General features: G+C 42.6%; 1 protein-coding gene across 1 annotated transcript in view; it reads left to right on the plus strand.

Moving 5' to 3' along the window:
• BMPR2 (bone morphogenetic protein receptor type 2) overlaps positions 1 to 23,060 on the plus strand; it is a 195,050-nt gene that overhangs the window by 136,721 nt on the left and 35,269 nt on the right. Inside the window, exons 4-9 of the mRNA XM_073646461.1 lie at positions 6,185 to 6,295; positions 10,650 to 10,741; positions 12,821 to 13,051; positions 15,048 to 15,162; positions 16,267 to 16,427; positions 19,376 to 19,523. Coding sequence (XP_073502562.1) covers positions 6,185 to 6,295; positions 10,650 to 10,741; positions 12,821 to 13,051; positions 15,048 to 15,162; positions 16,267 to 16,427; positions 19,376 to 19,523 — 858 coding nt within the window. The remainder of the gene's footprint in view (positions 1 to 6,184; positions 6,296 to 10,649; positions 10,742 to 12,820; positions 13,052 to 15,047; positions 15,163 to 16,266; positions 16,428 to 19,375; positions 19,524 to 23,060) is intronic.

A 23,060-nucleotide genomic window follows, 5' to 3' on the forward strand; every position in this document is an offset into this window, starting at 1 on the left:
TAACGAATGTATAAGTGGATGGATGGAGAAGAATCGTCAAAAACCTTTTTTATGGAATTAAAATACATCCCAAAACTTTCTTTGTCACATATATAAGCTGAAAGAAATTAATACAAGTAGCGTTTTCCTGCATGTCGGAGGTAGACTGGTAGAGATATGAGTCTGTTAGTATATAGATCAGGGATGTCAAACTTAAACACACAGAGGGCCAAAATGAAAAACTTGGACAAAGTCGCGGGCCAACCAGTATACATTATAATGAGTCTCACACAGTCCTCCATACAGAATAATGGGCCCCACATAGTCCTCCATACAGAATAATGGGACCTACATTGTCCTCCATACAGGATAATGGGCCCCACATAGTCCTCCATACAGAATAATGAGCCCCACATAGTCCTCCATACAGGATAATGGGCCCCACATAGTCCTCCATACAGAATAATGAGCCCCACATAGTCCTCCATACAGTATAATGGGTTCCACATAGTGCTCCATACAGAATAATCAGCCCCACATAGTCCCCCGTACAGAATGAGTCCCACATAGTCCTCCATACAGAATAATGAGCCCCACATAGTCTTCCATACAGAATAATGAGCCCCACATAGTCCTCCATACAGAATAATGGGACCTACATTGTCCTCCATACAGGATAATGGGCCCCACATAGTCCTCCATACAGAATAATGAGCCCCACATAGTCCTCCATACAGGATAATGGGCCCCACATAGTCCTCCATACAGAATAATGAGCCCCACATAGTCCTCCATACAGTATAATGGGTTCCACATAGTGCTCCATACAGAATAATCAGCCCCACATAGTCCCCCGTACAGAATGAGTCCCACATAGTCCTCCATACAGAATAATGAGCCCCACATAGTCTTCCATACAGAATAATGAGCCCCACATAGTCCTCCATACAGTATAATGAGCCCCACATAGTCCTCCATACAGTATAATGGGTTCCACATAGTGCTCCATACAGAATAATCAGCCCCACATAGTCCCCCGTACAGAATGAGTCCCACATAGTCCTCCATACAGAATAATGAGCCCCACATAGTCTTCCATACAGAATAATGAGCCCCACATAGTCCTCCATACAGTATAATGGGCCCCACATAGTGCTCCATACAGAATAATGGGCCCCACATAGTCCTTCATACAAAATAATGAGCCCCACATAGTCTTCCATACAGAATAATGGGCCCCAAATAGTCCTCCATACAGAATAATGGGCCCCACATAGTCCTTCATACAGAATAATGAGCCCCACATAGTCCTTCATACAGTATAATGAGCCCCACATATTGCTCCATACAGAATAATGGGCCCCACATAGTCCTCTATACCGTATAAAGGGCCCCACATTGTCCTCCATACAGAATAATGCGCCCCACATAGTGCTCCATACAGAATAATGAGCCCCACATAGTCCTCTATACAGTATAATGGGCCCCACGTAGTCCTCCATACAGAATAATGAGCCCCACATAGTCCTTCATACTGAATAATGAGCCCCACATAATCCTCCATACAGTATAATGGGCCCCACATAGTGCTCCATACAGTATAATGGGCCCCACATAGTCCTCCATACAGAATAATGGCCCCACATAGTCCTCCGTACAGAATAATGGCCCCACATAGTCCTCCATACAGAATAATGGCCCCACATAGTCCTCCATACAGAATAATGGGCCCCACATAGTTCTCCATACAGTCTAATGGGCCTCACATAGTCCTCCATTCAGAATAATGGGCCCACATAGGGGTGGCAGTTCTGGTGTCGCAGGCCAAATATAACCACCCTTGGCCCACGGGCTGGAGTTTGACACGTATGATATAGATGATTGCACATAATTTGTGTGGGTATTGTCCTGACATTGTTATTGCTTCCTTATTATGCCTGTAGGAGAACTGATACCGTATATTCTTAAAGGAGTGAGTCACTGTATAAAACACACACGCCAGTTTCATGGAATTTATTACTTCCCTTGTATTGTATGTTCTCAGCATCTCCAAGGACAGTATATTTTCTGAAGCATTATCTACTTGTGGTCATTCAAGGCTACATTTTGTATTCTGAGAAATTTATTTATTTCAAAACAATTCCATTGCAAGCTATGGGCAAGTTTAGAGATAGGAGATTAAAGTGGATGCTGCAGACTATTGTTGAGGGGGAGGGTGAAGCTCCTGTTCCCTGAAGCAAAAGTTACATGTAGATTTGACACATAACTGCGTATGACGTTGAATATGTGGTATATATCCCATTGTATAGGTCTGATATGCATAATAGCGTCATTCTTAGTTATCAGCTCCACCTAGTATTGCATGGTCATGGTATAATCTATGGGCCACTTAAAACCTCCATACAGATTAAAGTCGGCTAAATGTGCTGATGTCAGGCCGATCATCTGATGAGTGATGAGGCTTCCTAACTCTCATTATTTCGTTTTTTTTGGAGAAAACTCAATATCAGAATTATCTAAAAGCATCTTACTCTTCTTTCCTTATTGAAAACATATGCAGTAGAACTGGGTCTAAGGGTGGTTTCTCACGTCCGGATATTTCCGGTACCGGAAAAAACGTACCGGAGATATCCGTGTCTGTGTGTCCGTGTGCATCTGTGTGATACACGTGTGCCGCCCATGTGCCGCATCAGGAGCACACGTACCGGCGCCTGGGAATTTGCAGTACAGATAGCGCCGTTCCCAAGCTCCGGGTGCTGAACGCTGCCCTCATCATTGTCTCTTGCTTGCGCTGTGATCCAGCAAGTAGGCCTCGGAGCTGTGCTTTACTCAGTGAATGATTCCCCCTCCCCCGCTACTACCCTCCTCATACTGTGTCCGCACCAATCCCCGCCACTACCCTCCTCATACTGTGTCCGTACCAATCCCCTCACCCCCCCTCCTCATTCTGTGTCCACACCAATCCCTCCCTTGCTCCTCATACTGTGTCCACACCATTCCCCCTTCTCTCCTCATACTGTGTCCACACCAATGACAACATTGGATGTGTTTGCATAATCCCCTCCACTTCTCAAACTGTGTCTGCAATAATCCCCCCACTCCTCATACTGTGTCCACACCAATCCCCCTGCACTCCATATACTGTGTCCGCACAAACCCCACCACTCTCATACTGTGCCGGCACTAATATCCCTCTCACTCTTCATAGTGTGTCTGCACCAATCCCCCTGCTCCTTATACTGTGTCCGCACAAACCCAACCATTACTCATACTGTGTCCACACTAATACCCCCACTCCTCATACTGTGCTCACACAAGTCCCCCCCTCATAGTGTGTCTGCACTAATCCCCCCCACTTATCATGCTATGTCTGTACTAATTCCCCCCCCCCCCGATCCTTATACTGTGTCTGCACAAATCCCCCTCATTCCCCTTCTCGGTTGCTATGACTTAATACATACACAGACTTTTCTGTCTGGACAAGCATTACTATAAAAATAACGGCCCCCAAAATGCCCCGTGATCCAGCAATACCTTTACATGGCCAGTCCGTTCCTCCGTTACTGAGAAATATGTGTTTGAATTGATATGCAAATTAGGCTGTATATCTGAAACCTAAAGCTTTATTTCCCGCCCAGCACTGCCTCTTCCTGCTTGACTGACAGGTCTTTTGCCTGAAGTCATACAGCATAGAGGCTGTCAGTCAAGTAGGAGAAGGTGGTTCTGAAAATAGAGCTGGAGTGACAAAGGCTTCAAATTTTCCATAGTCCTTCAGCCTCATTTGCATATTTGCACATATCAATAGTTTTGGGGTTGAAATTCCCCTGATAGATTCCCTTTATACAACCCCTGGCAAAAATTATGGAATCACTGGGCCCGGAGGATGTTCATTCAGTTGTTTAATGTTGTTGAAAAAAAGCAGATCACAGACATGGCACAAAACTAAAGTCCTTTCAAATTTTCCTCAGAATTGAGTGATTCCATAATTTTTTCCTCTGCTTGGTCTGAAAAAAATTACCCTTACTGAGTACCACATTTTTTATCTTGATTTCTTTTAGTGTTTTTTTAAAGCCCTAAAGTTGCCATTTGAAATGACTTTAGTTTTGTGCCATGTCTGTGATCTGCTTTTTTTCAATAACATTAAATAACTGAATGAACATCCTCCGAACCCGGTGATTCCATAATTGTTACCAGGGGTTGTAGATTTGCAAACACTTTCTGCGCAAAGAAACATATAAGAATTACTCCAGCAGGGGACAGGCCAGATACTGAAACATTCCAATCATATTGCATTATCTAGAAAACTCAAGATTTCTCAAGAAATGTACAGCAGCTTTCCTATTGTTCTCTGATAGGATCTGCTCTAAGTTTTGGCAGGAAATCTGTGTATAGAACACAGAAATGTAGCTATGTGGATGTGCCCCTACTAAACACTGAATGCAGAAATTGGCATTATTTCACTTTGAGAGATTATAATCATTACAGATTACTAAAATTCTCAATGCACAACGATACAAGGATCACACATAGGTCACCATTGTAAAATATTCAATTGCTTCTGTAACATACTTTTTGTATGATTTCACTGTGGGAGCACCATGATTTCCATGTGATAAAGGGAAGATATATATCTTTGTATCGTGTTAGCCAGTAGTTGAAAAATATTTTGATTCGAGAGTCCTAAGTGCTTGATACCTTTTAATGGCTACCTGAAAAGATGGTAACAAATTGCAAGCTTTCGAGACTACTCAGGTCTCTTCATCAGGCATAATGAAGAGACCTGAGTAGTCTCGAAAGCTTGCAATTTGTTACAAGCTTTTCAGGTAGCCATTAAAAGGTATCAACCACTGAGGACTCTCGAATCTAAATATTTTTCTATGTGATAAAGACAACTTAACTTGCCATAGCTGATAATTTATAAGAAAAATGTTTTTAGTGAAAAATGTGAAAAAAAAAAATGATTTTATGCATTCAAGACTTTTGTTATCCTTAGACCCTGCACCACTTACAAATGTGTTGTTAAAACTTTGGGGAGCTTTTTATTAAAGGGGTCCAAGTCGATAAGTCAACTGTCACACTGTGTGACTGCAGACTTATGCATCCCCCCAGCTCGCACTGTGCACTGCGGGGATTCGCGGGGTTCTGACCCGGGACGGGAGGGTATGTATGAGTTATACAAACTCCTGGTATATCTCCTGGTCTCCCGATTTACCCATAAACAGAACATAATTTAGAAACTGCACATAATTTACACTTTACAGAGGAGGATGTGTCAAGAATGTATATTTACTGCAGATTTATTTTAATATAAGACTTTTACTGATTGTACCAGCAGATATTACGCCAACGTCATAGTGTAATTTTTCAATGTCAGATTGGCAGATAATGTCACACTAATATCCTCATTAACAGATTTCCTTCCTGACTGTTTTCCTTGTGTTATTATTTGGGGCCCCTGGAATTGGGAAAAGCCGAACAGTCTGGAGCCAGGAACACTTTGGCTTTGTGATTTTTTTTAAGTAAATAATGATGAAATAACGGTATTGTTCCCCTAATGCTATTTCCTAATATATACTACACTAGGGGCTCAGGCATGTTGCAGGAATGACCAACTAGGCACTGAAGGATTATGGGTGTGCACAACCAAACTGCGCAATGTCTATGTTTATAGGATAAAATGTATTTCAATTCATTATCTACAGCTGCCACTAAAGAGCGCATACTGCATACTGATTTACTGATCGCTCACATTGTACACTCATTTGGAGCTGTAATAATCCTAGTAAATGATACATCGCTGTAATCAGGGTTTCTGCCCCTACATCATGCTGCTCTCAGATGGCGTATTAAAGACCTAGTGACAGATTCCCTTTAACAAACCTTGTAGGGCATGCTTTCATCACTTGATCCTTCCCAAATGCAGTGCAGCACAGAGCTGAGGATTATAGGGGTTCTGCAGTCAGGGATACTTGTGTAGATAAGTCGTGTAATTGTAAACTCACTATATGAATTATATTTATGTGTAAACTGTAAAGCTCTTTACAAAGGTAAAACTACGCTTAGAGTAATCGGATTACATAAACTTGATTTATTTCTGCTGTTACTTTCTATGTTTTGACTCTATTCATATCTGCACAAGAAATGAGCAGTCCTTTTTGCTTTATGTACAGTGTGGAATAACAGGTATTTTTGTCCTTTTTTTAAGCGCGCTCAGGCTGGGAGCATCCTGACATGACGGTAATTATTGCTCTGATTTCTGTATCAGTCCTGGCTGTACTGATAGGAGTCTTCTTCTTTATATACAGAATATTTGGAGGTATGTAACACTGGATATTCTACTCTGAATGAACAAGTACATTTTACTTCTGTATGCTTGTTGATAGGAAAATAAAGCATGGACTTCCGCTAAAGAGTTAAAGGGGTATTCCAGCCTAAACAACTCACCAATCCAGTGATCAGTAATAACTCGTTTAGGCAGTAATACTCAGTAATATTCATTAAAAAGGAACCGAAAAGACAGCACATCACTTTTTTTTCACATGGCTTCCCTTTGTGAATACTCAAGGCTACATGTTTCATTCCTATCACATACTTCATATTGTTATGTCTAAAGCAGTGTTGTAAGGTAATAGTTTTACCATGTACGTAACAAGATTGTCCCCAAAACAGCTTGTCCCTGACAATACAGATCTCTGTAATAAATATTTATCTAGCTATTGAAGTATACAGTGCTGGCCAAAAGTATTGGCACCCCTGCAATTCTGTCAGATAATACTCAGTTTCTTCCTGAAAATGATTGCAATCACAAATTCTTTGGTATTATTATCTTCATTTAATTTGTTTGCAAGGAAAAAACACAAAAGAGAATGAAGCAAAAATCAAATCATTGATCATTTCACACAAAACTCCAAAAATGGGCCAGACAAAAGTATTGGCACCCTCAGCCTAATACTTGGTTGCACAACCTTTAGCCAAAATAACTGCGAACAACCGCTTCCGGTAACCATCAATGAGTTTCTTACAATGCTCTGCTGGAATTGTAGACCATTCTTCATTAGCAAACTGCTCCAGGTCCCTGATATTTGAAGGGTGCCTTCTCCAAACTGCCATTTTGAGATCTCTCCACAGGTGTTCTATGGGATTTAGGTCTGGACTCATTGCTGGCCACCTTAGAAGTCTCCAGTGCTTTCTCTAAAACCATTTTATAGTGCTTTTGGAAGTGTGTTTTGGGTCATTGTCCTGCTGGAAGACCCATGACCTCTGAGGGAGACCCAGCTTTCTCACACCGGGCCCTACATTATGCTGCAAAATTTGTTGGTAGTCTTCAGACTTCATAATGCCATGCACACGGTCAAGCAGTCCAGTGCCAGAGGCAGCAAAGCAACCCCAAAACATCAGGGAACCTCCGCCATGTTTGACTGTAGGGACCGTGTTCTTTTCTTTGAATGCCTCTTTTTTTTTTTTTTGTACACTCTATGTTGATGCTTTTTCCCAAAAAGCTCTACTTTTGTCTCATCTGACCAGAGAACATTCTTCCAAAACGTTTTAGGCTTTCTCAGGTAAGTTTTGGCAAACTCCAGCCTGGCTTTTTTATGTCTCGGGGTAAGAAGTGGGGTCTTCCTGGGTATCCTACCATACAGTCCCTTTTCATTCAGACGCCGACGGATAGTACGGGTTGACACTGTTGTACCCTCGGACTGCAGGGCAGCTTGAACTTGTTTGGATGTTAGTCAAGGTTCTTTATCCACCATCCGCACAATCTTGCGTTGAAATCTCTCGTCAATTTTTCATTTCCGTCCACATCTAGGGAGGTTAGCTACAGTGCCATGGGCTTTAAACTTCTTGATGACACTGCACACGGAAGACACAGGAACATTCAGGTCTTTGGAGATGGACTTGTAGCCTTGAGATTGCTCATGCTTCCTCACAATTTGGTTTCTCAAGTCCTCAGACAGTTCTTTGGTCTTCTTTCTTTTCTCCATGCTCAATGTGGTACACACAAGGACACAGGACAGAGGTTGAGTCAACTTTAATCCATGTTAACTGGCTGCAAGTGTGATTTAGTTATTGCCAACACCTGTTAGGTGCCACAGGTAAGTTACAGGTGCTGTTAATTACACGAATTAGAGAAGCATCACATGATTTTTCAAACAGTGCCAATACTTTTGTCCACCCCCTTTTTTAGGTTTGGTGTGGAATTATATCCAATTTGGCTTTAGGACAATTCTTTTTGTGTTTTTTCATTGAAGACAAATTAAATGAAGATAATAATACCAAAGAATTTGTGATTGCAATCATTTTCAGGAAGAAACTGAGTATTATCTGACAGAATTGCAGGGGTGCCAATACTTTTGGCCAGCACTGTATATACTTGTTTATTTGCAAAAGTAATCAATGGGAGAACACTTCTAAAATGCCAATCCTGCTTGAAATAACCTGCATGATTGTGACTTCAAGTAGAACTATAAGGGCAAGTGCAGACGAGCATATTTTCGGTCCAAGTGCGATCCAACAAAATATTGGATCGCACTTGTATGACTGTTAGTCTATGGGGCCATGCACATCGGAAAAATCGTTGCTTGCACAAGTTTGATCTGATATTTGGATCGCACGCTGCCATGCAAGTCAAAGAGTGTATGGAAACCATCAGACTGCGCTCGGATGACATCAGAGTGCAGTTCGATTTCCAAGTACTGACAGAATGGAGAAGGAGAAATTTTTGTCCCCATCTTCTCCTTATCTGAGAGAATTGGATCACACTGTAATCACACTCTGATCAAACTCTGATCAGAGCTTGATCAGAGTGTCATTTTTATTAATCATATTAATAAACCAAAGTGTGAGCAATCCTTCAAGTATGAGAAATTCTAAACAACATATTACCTAGAGGGTAATTAGACCCAATATAAGGGATACATTAAAAACTAACTTTTATTATTTTTCATTTAAAAGTGGTCTATATTTAAAACTACTAAAGTGGACCTGTATAGTATCGTTATATACTGTATATATTCAACATAATGGGTTCCATATGGAAACAATTTATTGGTTTCCATATGGTACCTATTACGTTGAACCAAAAGCTTTAAAAGATCCAACACTCCATTTTTCACAATCAGTACCTCTGATCCCCCGATGAAGCCTGTATAGGTGAAACTGGTCAGGGGAGCTATATATGTGTGCTTTTTAGTTTTTGAAGTGGTACCTGTTGGAATAGAAATGAAACAGATATACCTATAAAAAGTTACATAGATGCATGGACTAAGTCAACTAAGGTTGACTATCTGTAACAGATTATAGAAATGTCCCAATGCTGGGAAACCCTCCTATATAAGGATACTATACATGTTCGCTTTAGTGGTTTTAAGTATAGACCACTTTTAAACGAAAAATAATAAAAGTTAGTTTTTAATGCATCATTTGTATATTAGCCCAATTCTCTCAGATGAGAGAATCTACGGCCGTCTGCACCTGCCCTAAGGCCAATATTCTGCTCAATGGGAAGGCTAAGCACCATGTATAGGTCTAATGCAGCCTTCCAGCTGTTTACAGATGGCAGGATGTTTATAAGACCCCCATATACATTAGACTAATGTAAGCCGAACCCACTGATATGACAGTCCTCACCAACTGATTGTTGGGGGAGTTAAGGATCCTGTCTGATTTCGGATCCTTTTGTTCTCCCTGAGATAAGCAGACATGTCTGGCAGCGGCTCTCTCATAGAGAACACAGGAGCACTCAGCCAAACAAGCACTCCTATTTATGGGAGAGATGGAGGAGAAGGCTGCCGGCCTAATTTGTACGGTGGGATTTACTTTTTAAATACTGTATGCGAATGGCCTCCTAAGGGAATCGTGTATTAACTGTATTGTTTAGAGGCTCAGGGTCCTCCTTGTAAAAAGCCTGTGTACATACTGTGCATATACATATATATATTGTGTGTATGTATGGATATATACAGTACAGACCAAAAGTTTGGACACACCTTCTCATTTAAAGATTTTTCTGTATTTTCATGACTATGAAAATTGTACATTCACACTGAAGGCATCAAAACTATGAATTAACACATGTGGAATTATATACAAATTCTAACAGTCTATTCAGTAGGACTATCAGCTGTGTATCCACCAGACTTCTGCACAACACAACTGATGGTCCCAACCCCATTTATAAGGCAAGAAATCCCACTTATTAAACCTGACAGGGCACACCTGTGAAGTGAAAACCATTTCCGGTGACTACCTCTTGAAGCTCATCAAGAGAATGCCAAGAGTGTGCAAAGCAGTCATCAAAGCAAAGGGTGGCTACTTTGAAGAACCTAGAATATAAGACATATTTTCAGTTGTTTCACACTTTTTTGTTAAGTATATAATTCCACATGTGTTAATTCATAGTTTTGATGCCTTCAGTGTGAATGTATAATTTTCATAGTCCTGAAAATACAGAAAAATCTTTAAATGAGAAGGTGTGTCCAAACTTTTGGTCTGTACTGTGTATATGTGTGTATATATATATATATATATATATATATATATATATATATATATATATATATATATATATATATATATATATATATATATATATATATATATATATATATATGTGAGTGTGGTGGACTGATGGCCTGATCTACTGACTCATCTAATATAATTCATTTCTTTAGAAGACCGTAAACAGGGTCTTCACAGTATGAATATGATGGAAGCTGCAACCTCAGAGCCATCCCTGGACCTAGACAACCTGAAGCTACTGGAGGTGAGAAATCTTTGTCCTTTCTAATCTAATAAAGTTACTTTGGCTGGATCAGTGAATGTATTGTCACAGCAGTGATTACAGCTGTAAAGAAATCCATATATCCCATACACATCGGCTCAAAGAAGCCATGGGCTGAAAGGATCAGTAATAAATGTATGATCAGCCTCTTTCAGTGTTCAGTTTTTTTGTCAGTTCTGTGGGTTGGAATGGGAAAGGCATTGTGAATACTCGACCGCCTCTCCATTCAGAAGCAAGACACTGGTGCAGAGGATCAGGGTACTCTTTACTCCCATTCTAGTATTTGGTGGGGCGCCCTGTTGACGCGCCCAGGGGATGGGGACGACTCGTCGCCCCGGGCCTTGTTGTTGCCTGACCTTGGGGGGATGTCGCGGTGGTCGGCTCCCGGGCCCGTACCCTGGGGTCACTCTTAAAAGAAGGGGAAAGTTAAATGGGATAGGGGAATGTTCGTGACGCCACCTGCAGTGTCTGGTGAGGATCACCAGCGCTGCGACAGTCCTCTGAGGCCGGTGTTCAGGCAGCTTGGTTGGTACCGCTCCCCACAGGTGGAGCGGGACCTCAGGGCAGTGTAGAGAGAGGGTGTAGAATGAAGCGGTGGTGGGTGCAGAGCCGCGGAAGAAAGAACAAACAAAGGCAGTAATTGAAGTCATCAGAGTCTTTACTCACGGTGGTGCTTTCTCAGCTCAGAGCTTCTCTCTGCTGTCACACGGCGAGCTGCGGCCGCCAGGGTGGGGTTCAGCACACTCCAGGTAGTTCAGGAGCGCTTGACAGGACCCCCGCCCTCGAGTGTTCCTCTCTTGTAAACTTCTCCCGCCTTGTGTCCCCCACTGAGTCCCGTACGGGTACTGCGATGTCCCTGATGGGTAGCTTGTAGATCCCGGACCGACTGGGTGCCCTTCTTGGTGACCGGTGGTGAGAACGTGGCGTAAGGCCGGGTCCCTCTGGATAAACTCAGATTAGGGCATACAGGTGGCGACTCCGCTCCGTCCGTATCCCCCTGGGATCCACATAAGCCTCCGGACTTTTCCGACAGAGACGTGAAGTGCAAAGTCAGATAATCGGGGACCGGTAACCCCTCTTGCGGCAGGGTCTCTGGCAGGGCCAGAATAAGGTATGCAGGTGACGACTCCGCTCCGTCCGCATCCCCTGAGATCCTTTCGCCTGTGGAGCTTAACTCCTCTGCTCCCCTCCTGGGCCTTCTTGGTTGGACTCTGACCGGGGACAGAGCCGGGTATGAGTCTGCCCCAATCCCCCGTCTCGAGGCCTGAGACCGGGAATCGTGGACCCTTCAGCCGGTTACAGTTTAGTGCTGACTTGCCGTGCCAAAGACCCACGACCAAAGACCCGGTTATAAAGATGGCCTCAGTTATATAAGATTCTAATAAGTGCCTAAGTAAAGTGCTTCCTCCACCCTCACTCACTATGTGGTTCCCCCTAACTTTGGTTCCCCCCAACTCCTCCATTCAGGCCCGGGGCAGCACTATGGTGCTTTTTAGGTCCCCTACAGAAGTGGAGTGGTGTAGTGTTGAGTGTGTGGTTGGGGTCCTGTGTGGTACTCCATCCTTACCTTGGAAAGGAGATACCACACCTCATTCTGAGGTGCAGTAACCCTGTGGCGACTGAACCCTCTGGGGCGCCACACTGTGATCTCCCATCCTGTGTATAGGTTAGAAGTGTTCATAGTGGGAATTCTACTACAGGTTAACCAAATGATGTAGAAACTATATGTTTTTTTATATGTATTACTTCTACAAAGTAACTTTTAGCCAAAATGTAAGAAAAATGTTATGCCAACCTATGAGGCAAAATTACTTGTATATAAAATGGTTTACTTTCCCATTCCTACAAAGACAATGACCATTCAGGAAAAGCCTTCTGAATTACTAGCTAGGATGCGCGGTGTGACCTTACTGGGCTAGTGATTTCTGTTTCAATCTATGCCATTATGCTTTAAAGTCTAGTAGTTAGTCAGTCACACTAGAAACATTGCTGAGGGTGGGAATTAGCAGACAAGTCACTCTAACAGTCCTAACAAGTTATTTCTCTTTAATGTCCTTCCAGCTCATTGGCCGCGGCCGGTATGGCTCAGTGTACAAAGGATCATTAGACGAGCGTCCTGTGGCAGTGAAAGTCTTCTCTTTCAACAACCGTCAAAACTTCATTAATGAAAGGAGTATTTACCGCACTCCTCTGCTGGAACATGATAACATTGCCCATTTTATTGTAGCTGATGAGAGAGTGACTTCAGATGGGCGCCTGGAATACCTTCTAGTAATGGAGTACTACGCAAATGTAAGGCCTGTTTTGCCTTTATCGTTTTTCTATGTATATTCAGCTTTGTAATATGCCCGGGCACTGGATTTTACAGTGACCAGCGCTGCATGCAGACAATGGGGCACATTTATTAAAGTGCCTGTAAGATAGACTGACCTTACTGCCCACATCAGCCAATTACAGGGGAGCTTTAATTTCAGGCTGCTATAGAAAAATCAGAGTATCACTGTGATTGGTATACAATGGGCAACAAAGACAGTTTTTATGGTAGATAGTTTTCCTAAATCTGTCCCGATACGGGCAGATTTTATTTTATTTATTATGCTTCCTTATTAGGCAACATTATATTTCACAGCGCTTTACAAGTATTGTCATCACTGTTCCCCATTGCGGCTCACAATCTAAATTCCCTATCAGTATGGGAGGAAACCGGAGTATATTGTTGGAATCAGGGTCTCAGCTCCTACATTATGCTACTCTCAGATTATATAACAAAAACCTGCTTACAGATTCTCTCTAGGCTATGTCTAAAAATACTGCAATACATTTAAAGGGAATCTGTCACCAGATTTTTGCAAACTAATATGAAAGCAACATGATGTAGAGACAGAGACCCTGGTTCCAGAGATGTGTCACTTACTAATCTTCTTGCTGTAGTCTTAATAAAATCATTGTTTTATCAGAGAAGATTATAACTAGAGGAATAGTAAACCTGCTGCCATGTAGCCCTCCATATTCATGATATCTATGTAAATCCACCCCCACCACTCATTGGCAGCTTTCTGCCTATGCCCAGTGTACACAAAAAGCTGCCGATCAGTGGTGTGGGCGGGGTTACACAGAGCTCAGCATTCAGAGAACTGCTAGATCTGCAGCAGATAAAACAGGGATTTTATTATAACTGCAGCAAGCAGCTCAATAAGTGACACATCGCTGGAATCAGGGCCTCTGCCCCTACATCATGCTGCTCTTAGATGGGGTAGCAAAATTATGGTGACAGATTCTCTTTAAGATCCCCATACACATTAGATTTAAGCTGGTTGAACTTGCCATTTTCGGTGGGACCAGCCACCCATCTGATCTGTGTGGGTGCTTCCATTCAGATATTGTCAGGGAAGAGAGGGATCAAGCAGCTCAATTTTCAACACCTGATCCTTTTCTGTTGAAGAAAGATAAGGTTCTCCCCAAGGAGCGATTTACTAAGGAGAGCTATTGGGAGTCGGGAGAGCTATTGGGAGTCGGGAGAGCTATTGGGAGTCGGGAGAGCTATTGGGAGTCGGGAGAGCTATTGGGAGTCGGGAGAGATATTGGGAGTCGGGAGAGATATTTGTTTTCCGGCGATTGTGTATGGCCTGCTTTACTCTTCACACACGTTATTACTAAAGGAGCTGCTACATTTTTCAGATGTTGGCAATTTATTAGTGGCTAGTTAGAATAGTATGTGCGTCTTACTACAGGTTTATGTTTGTGACAGCCAAAAACTAATTTCCTGTTTACACAATTATAGCACTGGGTTCCTAGACTTTTGAAAGGCAATGAACAGATAAGGAGAAAACATTAGAGCGAGTGAATTTGGCACATATTCTGTTTATACTCTGGTGCCAGTCTGCTGCTGAGTTTAGCTAATATCAGAAAAACGTACAAATAGGGGCCCTTCATATTGTTTGGGAACATTTTGAGAAAGATAACATTTTTTTACAGTTCAACTTTTGCAATAGCAAATCTAATGTGCATGATAAATACCAACACGGTCGGTCATGTTTTCACTTCAATTGTACATACTGAAAAACGAGGATTACTAGTGAGCTAAGAAGACATTTTTGTAATAAGGTGTCTGCTCAGAGACACCATCATTTGATGCGTTTTGGAAACAGAAGAGGGCCCCTGTGCAAGGACGATATATATGGGCCCCTTGCAGTCCCATATCTCATCATATTGCCCAATTCATTACTATTACATGTTACTATGTTTATATTAGCTATTAATACAAAGAATTGTTCTCCTTTGTCCTCAGGGATCTCTATGCAAGTATTTAAGTGTTAACACTAATGACTGGCTGGGCTCCTGTCGGCTGGCACACTCGGTAACCAGGGGACTGGCATATCTGCACACAGAGTTATTACGTGGAGGTAATTACTGAACTTTGTTGTAACAGAGAAACTGAAAAAAAATCAAATTGTGATTAATAAACAAAATGTACATATTAGTCTATTTGTATAATCTACTTACTTGAGTATTAAAGGGGGTGTCCACCCTAGGTGAAATCTGCTGCTTGCCAAATCCTAAATGTGTGTAATGCACGGTGCATTAGGAGACGACTCTGCTTGCTGCTTACAGCGGTCATCAAGTGGCCATGTATATGTGATTTGTATACTTGCAGTCACATGCTGACTAGTTTCTCCTGGCTTTTCTCAATAGGATCACAGGAGTCTAGTCGGCATGTGACGTGCAAGTGTGGAAATGGCATTCATGTTGTCACGTGACCGTTCACTCACATGGGGAATACAGGGGAATCGTAAGAGTGTGCGCGTCATCACATTGCGGGTCTGCAGACTTTTCCTCTGAGACCAGACAACCCCTTTAAGCTGTGCGTACACGTTGCATTTTAGCTGCGTATTTCAGTGCAGACTTGTCACAAAACCTGAAGGGTTTCCCGATTCCAGCAAAGTGCATGAGATTCCTGAAGTCTCATACACACGTTGCTTATTTGTGACTTGCAGATTTGGTGCAGATTTAAATCTGCAGTATGTCAATTCTTTCAGCATTTTTGCTGCAGATTTCTTCCATACTAATGAGTGGGGGACAACCTGCGCCAAAAATGCAAGAAAAATGGCAGCAAAAACATGTGTTTTTGCCACTGCGTTTTTCCTGCCAAGAGATGCAGAAATGGTGCAGGAATTTTTGCACCAAATACTTAATATGTGCACACACCCTTAATGTAGGGATGGAATGGCCAATAATATCCTATCAGTATCCAAACGTAAAATGAAATATTGTAATATCTGGATCAGATGATAGAAATTGTATATATGGTGCTAACATTATTAGTGCAGCATTAGGACACTGCCCTGATGGCTTGTCCCTTCGTCACAATATATCGCAGAGTGATTATGCATTTATGGCTTTATTAGACACTGAATACAGTAAATTGTGGATTCTTTGTATGATCACGTCATATGGAGACAAAACTTCATCCCAGGTGTGAAATGTATCTGCAATTTCTTTCCAAACAGATCACTATAAACCTGCTATTTCTCACCGTGATCTGAACAGCCGCAATGTTCTTGTGAAAAGTGATGGGTCCTGTGTTATCAGCGACTTTGGCTTGTCCATGCGCCTGACAGGAAACAGGCTGGTGCGGCCAGGAGATGAAGACAACGCCGCCATTAGTGAGGTAGGACTAATGATTCCAGTACTGAGAGTGGTTTTTTAACAGTATCCTTTTAAGTAATGGCCTGTTCACATTGGGCATTTCTTGTCCAATTTATCAAAAGATTATAAAGATACTTAAAAAATACCAGAGCCGTAGTTTAAGTCTACAGTCACACAGTGATCTTTTTTTGGCTTCTCTTGTGTCCCTCTTTGCTGCGGCTTTCTCGCCGTTGTTCTTTTCTGTACATTATATATACAATAGTGAATGGTTTCCAAGTGGAATCTGCCTGAAGAATGACCAGGTCACTTCTCTTACCGCTTTGCGGCTTATGGAGCCTTAAAGAGCTAAAAGAAGCTCAAAAAGACTGAAGATATGCACAGCAAGTCGTTATGACACTGCATTGCATATGTTCATTCTTTTTAACAATTTTAAGCACTTTTTCAGGTGGGTTTCGGAGCGGACCTGCTGGAAAAAGAGGTTGTGTGCACCCTGAGAAGTGCGCAGCGTGGGAAGTTCAATGGAAAGTCAAAGTCATGGGCTTTCTATTCAATCCGTACTACGTTCTGTGCATTCCCTCAAGCAGAAACTGTGTGCTCCAGCCTCCTAATCTGTGCTCTTCTCAGAGGTCTTTTGAGCGATTAGTGGGGTTCTCAGGATCCGTATATTTATAGAACTGCCAATTAAAGAGCCTAAAAAATATAAAAATAAGTCAAAAGTTTACTTACTCTTCAATAGCTACAATCATGTTGTTATTGTTACAAACAGCCAGGTAAAAAGTGTTATTGAGATTTTCACTTCTCATACTTCGATGAGATTTTCCATTGAAACCGTTTGAAGGACATTTTCCTTTAACTGATTCTTTGAGGAAAATGACATTTTATTGCGCTCATTTGTTTGTGTATTTTTTTTCAGACAATTGAGTTTTATTTCCATTCAAGCTTAGATTATCTAGCTCTAAAAATGATTTTATAAATCAAATATATCTTGGTTTTGTGGGTTAAAGTGATGAAGATAAAATCCAAATGTGTTCAGTTTGAACGTTCTTCGTCATATCCTGAGATAAGGATATCATCTCAGGACATGTTGTCCTTGGAGAAGTTGCTCTGCCCCATCTTAGAGTACACCCAAGGTCACACAAAACACAGTCCACACTCATATGAGAATACCCCGCTCCACTGCCGAGTGTCCTGACCTGAGCTTTCCTGCCTCATATGTTCCTCAGGCTGGGTATCCCGATCTGAACATGGTCTGTGTTTCATATATGTGTGAAACCATCCTTAATCTTAGGGCCGTGACAAAGTATAGTAGAGGTAGGTGCAGAGTGCTACCTCAGGTGAAGCAGGAAAGGGCAAAATTTAAAAGATAATATATTGTTGCAGCAACAGTGCGAACGCCACTTATCTCTACTAGTAACTGTTGTGTGGTCAGTACAGAAGTAGTAGAGTGCCGCACGGCGTCTACATTTTTAAAGTATCAGCATCCACAGGATGGAGATACAGTTGAATACAACGGCGTAATAGGCAGCCATGAGATCCCTGCTCCACCATTTATCCTGTGCTTCTGAGACTCAGTGCAGCAGGTGCAATGACATCACATGATTGCACCTTCTGCGTGAAGCAAGGGGCAATATGAGTTTTTAATTTTGTCAGTCAGTATTTGTTAGGGAAACTGTAGAGGCCATCATACTGTGTTTGGGAGGAGGAAGCTATAGGTGTATCATAGTGCATCAAGGGGTCATTAAACTGTATGGTGGCCCTGGGCCATCATACTGTGTGATGGGGCTGAGGGGGCCATCATACTTTGTGGTGGCCTATGGGGCCATCATACTGTGTGATGGGGCTGAGGGATCCATCATACTTTGTGGTGGCCTATGGGGCCATCATACTGTGTGTGGGAGGTGGAAGCTATAGGTGTATCATAGTGCATCTGGGGGCCATTAAACTGTATAGTGGCCGTGGGCCATCATACTGTGTGAGGGGGCCATCATACTTTGTGGTGGCCTATGGGGCCATCATACTGTGTGTAGAGTTTGTGGGGGCACTATACTGTGCGTAGGGGGCAGTGAGAGCCATGATACTATGTGAGGTTGCCTGCAAGGGGGCATCATACTGTCTGTGGGGGCATCATAATGCATGGGAACATCATAATATGTGCAAGTGTCATACTATGTGGGGATCACTTTGGTGATATCATATTCAGTTGTGTGTCACTATGGGGGCATCATACTGTGTGGGGGTCACTTTGGGGGCCTTATAATGTGTATGGGGCACTGTGGAGGCATCATACCGTGTGAGAGGCACGGTTGGGGCATCATTACGTCATACCATTATACGGAGCGCTGTGGCAGAATTATACTGTGTTGGGGGCACCGTGGGTTCATCTTACTTTTCTGGATACACTGTGGGGTCATCTAACTGTGCATGTGAGGAAACTGTAGAAGCATATTGTGTTGAGAATTCACAGTGGGGTATATCATACTGTCTGGGGGAGGGCATTTCTGGGGCCATGATAGGACAAAATTACTATGTTCATGCCACAGTACGTGTCCATCTCCCTGCTTTTAAAAGTTGGGAGGTATGCCCTTCTGTGACTGCGCCTATACACCAAGACCCCACCTACTCCGCCAAGTACTTTATTTTTGGAGGATGGGCCCAATTCAGACATGTGCTATGGGGCCCGATGATTTTTATGTAAGCCCCCGCTTAGAGTAAAAAAAAGGTGTTGTAACCAGGACGCCTGCCTTGTTTTATGATGTCCAGCTTGAATCTTGAGATTCTCTTTAACCAATGCAACTTTCAATATGGACAATAGGGTTGATGCATCTCTCTTACCCAATAGTGTAAAATAACACAAACGTGAGCATGGGTGAAGTCATTATCTATTTCTAGCTTTCCACTGGACAGTAAGTGACATACTGCGTCTGGCAATTTCCACGCTACCACGACAATGTATTTATGGTTTATCCGCAGGTTGGCACTATCCGTTACATGGCACCCGAGGTGTTAGAAGGGGCAGTGAACCTGAGAGACTGTGAGTCTGCATTGAAGCAAGTGGACATGTATTCTCTGGGTTTGATCTATTGGGAGATCTTCATGAGATGCACTGACCTCTTCCCAGGTGAGATATTCAGTGGAGATATTGGAAATCGATGCCTGTTTCATATATCTTGGCTGGTGTTATTTCTGGTATCAATTACTGCAATGCTTCTCACACTACTGTGATGATAAAAAGGTGTAAATGTAATGGCACAGTGCTAATAGATGTGCGCAATCAACTATTTAAAAGGAGAAAAGTCTTTATATATATACTTAAATAAATTATCTTACCAACAATATAGTTAAAATAGATGACAATATCAGAATGTGCTCTATAATTTCCGCCAGATCTTGATTTTTGGAGAGAACGTCTGTTTTACTTTGTTGCATACAGATATAGCTGGAATTACATGTAGAGAAATACTATAACATATATGTTACACGCACGCCGCTAGGTTCAGATAGGGCGAGACAGGTTTCATGAATTCTTTGGAATCCTGGGGGAACCATTACTCAGGGTGACCATAGGCTGCAGCTTCTCTCAGGCACACGATAGATTCAGTTGCTGACCAGACACATCTGACAAGAGTCTTCATAAACAGTTTAACAGTGGAATTTAATCTGAAGCACGGCCCGTGCAATTCAGGGATATTACAGCAACAATCTTCATTACAGTACAGTCTGAGTTTCTTGAGCAACCGGCTAAAGTAACAATACAGTAGTTTCTTCACAAGGCACAGTATTACAGTCTCTTCAGTAGCATAATTCAGCATAGATTAGATCTCTTAGCAGCACACTTCTATGCATACACAACCACAGGTTTTTCCTTCACAAGGACACAATAGTACACAGCATTCTTTATCCTGCATGGAGATGGAGGGAGGGAGGGTCTGATGAGGAAGATGATCCCTATGACAGGATTCCTTCCAGTCCTTATCTTTCTGCCCAATAATACTCTGCACTGTTAGCTCAGGGAGTCTATCTGACCTGTGTTTAGCTTCCCTCCTGACCTGATTTCTGTTCCCTTGCCTTCTGTGAGATGCAGATCATGCACCACCTTTCTCTTCGGCTCTAGCCAGACAGTAAACAACTTCCCCACAATCCCCCTGGGGCTCTGCTAAAACACTCCCTGTCTTCTGAGACTGTGTTAACCCCTCTAGTTGCTGGATGCTTCTGGAGCACAACACTTCCTGTCTCCTGTGTTTGTGTTACTTCTAATAGTTGCTGGATGCTTTTGAAGCTACAGCACTACTACTGCATGTCACATATACCTACAATTGAAATGCCTCCATGAGAAGGAGTGGGTCATTAATAAACTATGGAAATGTTTTTATAACATCCTGTTCCAGGTATAATATAAGCAAGTAAACACAGAAAAACGAAGGACAGCTCTGCGGGTAGTAAGATATATGCAAACCTTCAATATATAAATATTTTTAAAGTCCTCTTCGATCAGACTGATATAAAGACAAACATTATGAGACATACAGTACAGACCAAAAGTTTGGACACACCTTCTCATTTAAAGATTTTTCTGTAATTTCTTGACTATGAAAATTGTACATTCACACTGAAGGCATCAAAACTATGAATTAACACATGTGGAATTACCGTATATTCCGGCGTATAAGACGACCTGGTGTATAAGACGACCCCCCTACTTTCCTGTTAAAATATAGAGTTTAGGATATATTCACCGTATAAGACTACCCCTTTTCCAACGCATACCAAACACCGGTAAAAATTAAAAAAAAACAGATTTGAATTTAACATGGTCCTTTTTTAATTTAAATTCTTATGACATGCAGGTATATAGCAGGAAAACTGTCACTCATAAACATATTAAAATAGGGGGGACCCCACGTCATTTTTTGGGGGGGTCCCCCATTCTAATAGCTAGTAAAGGCTAGGTATTCAGCTGGGGGCTGATATTAGTAGCCTGGGAAGCTCCGTGGGTATTACCCCCTTCCCAGGCTTCAAACATCTGCCCCAGCCGTCTGCTTAACCTCCGCTAGAGACTATAATGATGGTGGATCCCACGCCAATTTTCTTTTTAAAAAATCCTTTATTTTAATACTAAATGACAATTGAGGGGTTAATAAAGATGCAGTCCCTAAATTATTAATGTTGTAATTAATTTTTCCCAAAAATGTTGACGTGGGGCTTCGCCATATTTTTGTGTCCAGCCAGGTACAGCAGGCAGGAACGGGCTGCCCCCAACCACCAGCTGCCTATTTGTACCTGGCCGGACACAACAATATAGCAAAGCCCTTTTTTTTTAAATTATTTCATGAAATAATTAAAAAAAAAAATACGTGGGGCTTCACCCTATTTTTTTGTCCAGCCAGGTACAACTAGGCAGCTGGGGGCTGGAATCTGCAGCGCAGGGAGGCCCAAGCTTTCTGGGCCCCCCCCGCTGCAAATTGCAGTCCGCAGCCACCCCGGAAAATGGCGCGTTCATAGAAGCGCCATCTTCTGGCGCTGTACCCAACTCATCCAGGGCCCTGGTGCGGTGGCTCACTGGGTAATAAAGGGGTTAGGGCCAGCTTGGCATTATCAGCTGGCCCTAAGCCCGAAATTCATGGGGTCACGCCAATATTAGACATGACCACCATGAATTTCTAGTAAAGTAATTAAAAAAAACACAACACCCAGAAAAAAGTCCTTTAATTGAAATAAAGACACAATTCTTTATTGTTCTAAATTAAACCATACTTACAGTCACGCCCATTCCAGCTGAAGCCAACGATCTCCTGCAATAAAAGTAAAATAATAAAGCAACCTCATCCTTACCTCTCCATGGTTCCCAGGACCGGTCCAGCTCTGCTACATTCACATGACAGGCTGGACCGCAGCAGAACGCTGCCGTTCAGCATGCGGCAGACACTGAGAAGCGCAGGCATGCTTGTGCTCCTCAGTGTCTGACTGTGACGGCATCCAGATGAGCCGAGATCATGTCCAATGAACTCAGCTCACCTCATGCACGTCACTGACAGCGTGGGAAAATTCTCCTGCTCCCCGCATGCGCAGTAGAAGTTTCCCACGCTGTCAGTGACGGATGTCCAGGAGGTGAGCTGAGTTCATTGTCGGCTCATCTGGATGCCGTCAGTCAGACACTGAGGAGCGCAAGCATGCCTGCGCTTCTCAGTGTCCGCGGGATGACAGGCTGGATGGCGGCGTTCTGCTGCGGTCCAGCCTGTTATCTCGATGTAGCAGAGCTGGAGCTGTCCTGGGAACCATGGAAAGGTAAGGATGAGGTTGCTTTATTATTTTACTTTTATTGCAGGAGATCGTTGGCTTCAGCTGGAATGGGCGTGATGGTAAGTATGGTTTAATTTAGAACAATAAAGAATTGTGTCTTTATTTCAATTAAAGGACTTTATTCTGGGTGTTTGTGTTTTTTTTAACTTTGACTATGGGGTTAGTAATGGGGGTGTCTTATAGACGCCTCTCCATTACTAACCTGGGCTTGATGTCAGCTGGCATTATAAGCTGACATCAACCCCAGCCCTATTACCCCACTGCCACCGCTACAGGGCAGTGGGAAGAGCGAGGCTAAGTGCCAGATTTGGCGCATCCTATGAATGCGCCATTTCTGGGGCGGCTGAGGGCTGGTGTT

Source organism: Phyllobates terribilis, unplaced genomic scaffold (assembly GCF_046119375.1).
Source record: "Phyllobates terribilis strain yellow unplaced genomic scaffold, ASM4611937v1 Scaffold_9__5_contigs__length_417890890, whole genome shotgun sequence".
Classification (NCBI taxonomy): domain Eukaryota; kingdom Metazoa; phylum Chordata; class Amphibia; order Anura; family Dendrobatidae; genus Phyllobates; species Phyllobates terribilis.